The sequence below is a fragment of the Cicer arietinum genome, unplaced genomic scaffold (assembly GCF_000331145.2).
Source record: "Cicer arietinum cultivar CDC Frontier isolate Library 1 unplaced genomic scaffold, Cicar.CDCFrontier_v2.0 Ca_scaffold_6382_v2.0, whole genome shotgun sequence".
NCBI classification, from domain to species: Eukaryota; Viridiplantae; Streptophyta; class Magnoliopsida; order Fabales; family Fabaceae; genus Cicer; species Cicer arietinum.
In genome coordinates this window covers 6,408-12,638 of record NW_027340029.1, presented here as the reverse complement: position 1 = coordinate 12,638, position 6,231 = coordinate 6,408, and the positions used below count along the sequence as shown (strand labels likewise).

Below are 6,231 nucleotides of genomic sequence, written 5' to 3'. Positions count from 1 at the left end.
TTTGATAGATGATGCTAAGGAGTGGTTTCTTTCATTCCCCGCCGACAGCATCACCACATGGGATGATCTTGAGGATAAGTTCTTGGAACAATATTTCCCCCCAGCCACTGACAGGAGATTCAGAAACTTACTAGCCGGATGTCCTAATCATGCTTATGACAACACTGCCCAAATGCAAATATTCTGTAATGGCTTGAGGTCGAGCACTAGAATTATGTTGGATGCCACAGCGGGTGGTTCTTTGAATTACAAAACCGCAGCAGAAGCACGAAAGATTATTGAGATCATGGCATCAAATGAACAGATGATATTGTATGACATAAGTGGTGGTTCAACAAGTGGTGTAATGGAATTGAATGTTATGGATGGTTAGCTCCAAGACAGGCTACTATCGAAGATGGAAGAGGTTATCGCTACTACTAAGATAAAGAAGGGAATGGCAGCTCTAAATATACAACCACAAGTGGCCCCCGTCAAATTACTAAAGCAGACTAGTTGTAACCTTTGTGGAGGAGCACATAAAACTGGAGTCTGTGAAGCACTGGATGATAATGAGGTAGAAGAACTAGAACGGGTGAATTTTGTGAGTAATAACAATAGGCAGAATAACCCCTACTCTAATACGTACAATCCTGGTTGGAGAAATCATCCGAATTTTTCTTGGAGAGATCAACAAGGTAGATCTCAGGGTCAACAAGAAGCTCAACCAAACCAATTCCCACCCAGAAAGGCTGCTTGGGAGAGCGCTATAGAAAAACTAGTTACAAGCACAAGTTCGTTCATTGAGGAGTCAAGAGCCGTCCAGAAAAATCACTCTGCATCAATAAAAAATCTTGAGACTCAAATGGGTCAACTTGCTCAACAAATGGCACAAAGAACGTCTGGAAATCTGCCTAGTGACACAGTGCTGAACCCAAGAAACAATGTTAATGCAGTGACCACGAGGAGTGGCAAGGTGAGAGAACAAGTACCACCTGAAGCCGAACAGAGTAGAAGTACCTTGACTCCAACTCACCGGGAGGAAATGGTCACACCAATATCGGTTGAAGAGCGCATCGCTATTGAAAAGGAGGAAGAACCCGTGGTACAAAAAGGGGAACCACTGCCAAAACCAGAAATTCGACTTCCATTCCCTCAAAGATTAAGGAGGGAAGAAACTGAAAAGCAATTTGGTAAGTTTCTTGATGTTTTTAAAAAATTACATATTAACATCCCTTTTGCAGAAGCACTGGAGCAGATGCCGACATATGCTAAGTTCATGAAGGATATTCTGTCGAAAAAAAGAAAAATCGGCGGTGAAACAGTGATGCTAACCGAAGAATGTAGTGCTATACTACAGAGAAAACTACCGCCGAAGCTCAAGGACCCTGGAAGCTTCTCAATCCCGTGCGCTATTGGAAATAGAACTTTTGGGAAGGCTTTGTGCGATCTTGGGGCTAGTGTAAGTCTTATGCCCCTTTCAATATACAAAAAATTGGGCATTGGAAAAGTCAAGGACACACAGCTGATGTTACAGTTTGCGGACCGCTCGATGAAACATCCCTATGGAGTGGTGGAAGATGTGTTGGTTAAAGTGGACAAGTTCATTTTTCCAGTAGATTTTGTGGTACTAGATATGGAGGAAGACAACGACATTCCTTTGATTTTGGGGAGACCGTTCTTGGCAACAGGGAGAGCTATGATTGATGTAGCAGATGGCACCTTAACCTTGAAAGTAAATGAGGAAACCGTCACTTTTAACATTCTAAAAGCCATGGAACACTCAAAAGAAAGAGAAGGGTGCAATCGAATCGAGATTTTAGATGAGATAGTCAATGAAGAAATAAAGCATCAAACACCCAGCCTGCCATTAGAAAGAGTTTTATGTCTACCCCAAGATGTCGTTCAAGAAAGTGAAGACCCAAAGATGAAGGAGGTTTGGGCCATGTTAGAGGCATCGCCATCTTACTCCCCCCGTTTTCCTACTAGGTGGGAGGACTTGAAAGGGAATGAAGACAAATCCGCTGAGAAAAAGACACCACTGATTGAACTCAAGCAGCTGCCTCTTCATTTGAAATATGTATTCCTGGGTGAAGAAGAAAAAAATCCAGCCATAATCAGTGCAAGCTTAAGCGAGTTACAAGAAGAAAAGTTGTTGAGAATTCTGCGGAAGCACAAGGGTGCTATCGGTTGGTCCATTGATGACTTGAAGGGAATAAGTCCGACTTTTTGTATGCACAAAATCCTCATGGAAGACAATCACAAACCGGTAGTACAACCCCAAAGGAGATTGAATCCGGTAATGAAAGAAGTAATCAGGAAAGAGGTGGTAAAGTTACTAGAAGCCGGGCTCATATACCCAATTTCAGATAGCTCTTGGGTGAGTCCCGTCCAAGTGGTACCAAAAAAGGGCGGAACGACTGTCATCACAAATGAAAAGAACGAGTTAATTCCTACTCGGACGGTTACATGCTGGAGAGTGTGTATTGATTACAGGAGACTGAATAGTGCCACGAGGAAGGATCATTTCCCGCTCCCTTTCATTGATCAGATGCTTGAGCGGTTAGCCGGACATGAGTATTACTGCTTCCTAGACGGCTATTCAGGGTACAATCAGATAGCTGTAGCACCCGGGGATCAAGAGAAAACTGCATTTACATGTCCGTATGGGGTATTTGCTTATCGAAGAATGCCATTTGGATTATGTAATGCGCCAGCCACATTTCAAAGGTGCATGATGTCCATATTTTCTGATATGATTGAGAAACATATTGAGGTATTCATGGACGACTTTTCTGTATTTGGCTCATCCTTTGATAACTGTTTGATTAATCTATCTCTTGTATTAGAAAGGTGTGAAAAATCCAACTTGGTCCTAAATTGGGAGAAATGCCATTTTATGGTAAGGGAGGGAATTGTTTTAGGCCACCGAATCTCCCACAAGGGGATCGAGGTAGACAAGGCCAAAGTTGAAGTAATTGAAAAACTTCCCCCCTACCAACGAGAAAGGCATTAGAAGCTTTTTAGGCCATGCTGGATTTTATAGAAGGTTTATAAAAGATTTTTCAAAAATTGCAAAACCACTTACAAACTTACTTGCGAAAGACACACCTTTCGAATTCAATGAGGATTGTTTGCATGCTTTTAACAATTTGAAAAACCAGCTGATAACTGCCCCCATCATCACTGCACCTGACTGGTCACTACCTTTTGAAATCATGTGTGATGCAAGTGACAGTGCTATTGGGGCAGTTCTGGGACAAAGAAAAGACAAGATGTTGCATGTGATCTACTATGCTAGTCATGTTTTAAATCAGGCACAACACAATTATGCTACAACTGAAAAAGAATTATTAGCTGTAGTCTATGCTTTTGATAAATTTCGGTCTTATTTATTAGGATCGAAAGTTATTGTTTACACTGATCATGCTGCCTTGAGGTATTTGTTTACTAAGCAGGAATCAAAACCACGGTTGCTTAGATGGATCCTATTACTACAAGAATTTGACATTGAGATCCGGGATAAAAAGGGGTCAGAGAACACTGTGGCTGACCACCTATCTCGATTGGAGAAGGTTGTGGAGAATGAGGACACTAGACCGATTCGAGATCAATTTGCTGATGAGCACATCTTTGCCATTACCACGGTACCTTGGTTTGCCGACTTTGCTAATTTCAAGGTGGGGGGTACAATCCCATCTGAGTTCACTCACCAACAACGGAAGAAGTTTATCCACGATGCCAAATTCTATGTATGGGATGAACCCTTTCTGTACAAAAGAGGAGTGGATGGGCTGTTGCGAAGATGTGTGCCCGAGGAGGAACAAGAAAAGGTAATGTGGCACTGCCACGACTCCGAGTATGGGGGTCATTTCAGTGGTGACCGAACTGCAGCAAGAGTTCTACAATCGGGGTTGTTCTGGCCTTCATTATTCAAAGATACATTCAACTATGTGAAGAAATGCGATCGATGCCAGCGCACCGGTAACATCTCAAAACGGGATGAGATGCCGCAAAATCCTGTATTAGAAGTAGAAGTGTTCGATGTGTGGGGTATTGATTTCATGGGTCCATTCCCATCGTCATATAACAAAGTTTATATTTTGGTGGCGGTGGATTATGTCTCAAAATGGGTTGAAGCAATAGCTACTCCAACAAATGATTCGAAACAGGTTATCACCTTTCTCAAGAAGAACATATTCGCTCGCTTCGGTGTGCCTCGAACCTTGATTAGTGACGAAGGCACCCATTTTCTAAACAGGAATATGGAATGCCTCCTAAAAAAGTATAATGTGCGTCATAGAGTGGCAACCCCATACCATCCACAAACAAGTGGGCAAGTTGAAGTCTCCAACAGGCAGCTTAAACGAATCCTAGAAAAGACAGTAACTGCCTCACGAAAAGATTGGTCAACGAAACTTGATGATGCACTTTGGGCCTACCGAACAGCTTTTAAGACCTCCCTGGGTATGTCACCGTATCAAATTGTGTATGGTAAAGCTTGTCATCTACCTCTCGAACTTGAACATCGAGCATTTTGGGCGACGAAGTACTTGAACTTTGACTCAGGCAAGGCGGGAGAGGCGAGAATTCTTCAACTTCACGAGTTAGAGGAATTCCGGAATTTTGCTTATGAGAATGCCAAAATATATAAAGAAAAAACCAAGAAATGGCATGACAAAAAAATCAAATTCAAGGAATTCCAAGAAGGAGAACTAGTTCTCCTATTCAACTCAAGATTGAAGTTGTTTCCCGGAAAACTAAAGTCAAGATGGTCGGGCCCTTTCAAGGTAACCAAGGTATTTCCACACGGTGCCGTCGAAGTGAAAGATGTACACTCCGATCGGAACTTCAAGGTCAATGGACAAAGACTCAAATCGTATTTCGGGGAAGAGTCAAAACTTTCGATGGAGTCCATCCATCTGGTTGCCATTTGAAGAATGATCTGTCAAGCTCAGGACACTAAACAAGCGCTTATTGGGAGGCAACCCAACTTCATATCCTTTGCATTTTAGTTTCATGTCACTTCATTTACTTTCAATTTTAGTTTTGAATTACTAATTTTATTCATTCTTGATGTTTAGTATAAGCAAGAAATCATAAAAATGTGTTAGGAAGTGTTTTTTTCAGTTGAGAAGGGGAAAAACGCGCCTGAAGCGCAAGCTGTGCGCTTGAAGCGCATTTCAGGGAGTTCAACGCTGTGAACGCGCGCCTGGGCGCTTGAAGCGCATTTCCCAGATCCCACTTCTGCCAACGCGCGCCTGGCGCGCTTGAAGCGCATTTCCCAGATTCCACTTCTGCCAACGCGCGCCTGGGGCGCTTGAAGTTCATTTCTCAGAAATCCTGGCAATTCTGGGCTTTTTTAAACACTACAAGTAAGTCAACTTCCCCTCTTTCACAAACACCATTATCATTGAAGGTCAAGCTCCCTCCCTGCACACAATCTCGAAAATTGTCTCATCCTCAAGTAAGTTTCCCTCTCTTATCCAACATCATCCCATCCTCAAGTAAGTTTCCCCAAACCTCTAATATCAACTCATTCTTGTTTACTGATGCATGTGGGTTTTTCTCTTTTAAATTTGAATCTATGCTAAATGTATACATTATGCATGCACACATGTTTGTTTAAAGAGATCGAATCGGGTTAATGGTTGCGAGATTGGGGGTTGTTCATTCATTACTATGCTTGCATTCCAACTGTTTGATAAAATGCCACACTCATTATTATGCTTGCATTCCAACTGTTTGATAAAATGTCACAACCATTACTATGCTTGCATTCCAACTGTTTGATAAAATGTCACAATCATTATTATGCTTGCATTCCAACTGTTTGATAAAATGCCACACTCATTATTATGCTTGCATTCCAACTGTTTGATAAAATGTCACAACCATTACTATGCTTGCATTCCAACTGTTTGATAAAATGTCACAACCATTACTATGCTTGCATTCCAACTGTTTGATAAAATGTCACAACCATTACTATGCTTGCATTCCAACTGTTTGATAAAATGTCACAACCATCACTATGCTTGCATTCCAACTGTTTGATAAAATGTCACAACCATCACTATGCTTGCATTCCAACTGTTTGATAAAATGTCACAACCATCACTATGCTTGCATTCCAACTGTTTGATAAAATGTCACAACCATCACTATGCTTGCATTCCAACTGTTTGATAAAATGTCACAACCATCACTATGCTTGCATTCCAACTGTTTGATAAAATGTCACAATCATTA

At 41.6% G+C, this 6,231-nt stretch overlaps 1 protein-coding gene across 1 annotated transcript in view; it reads left to right on the top strand.

The window, feature by feature from the left end:
- The first annotated feature begins 286 nt into the window (after positions 1-286).
- LOC140919217 (uncharacterized) overlaps positions 287-6,231 on the top strand; it is a 6,714-nt gene continuing 769 nt past the window's right edge. Inside the window, exons 1-4 of the mRNA XM_073364811.1 lie at positions 287-368; positions 516-2,953; positions 3,438-4,025; positions 4,152-4,585. Of these exons, the coding sequence (XP_073220912.1) occupies positions 287-368; positions 516-2,953; positions 3,438-4,025; positions 4,152-4,585 (3,542 nt within the window). The remainder of the gene's footprint in view (positions 369-515; positions 2,954-3,437; positions 4,026-4,151; positions 4,586-6,231) is intronic.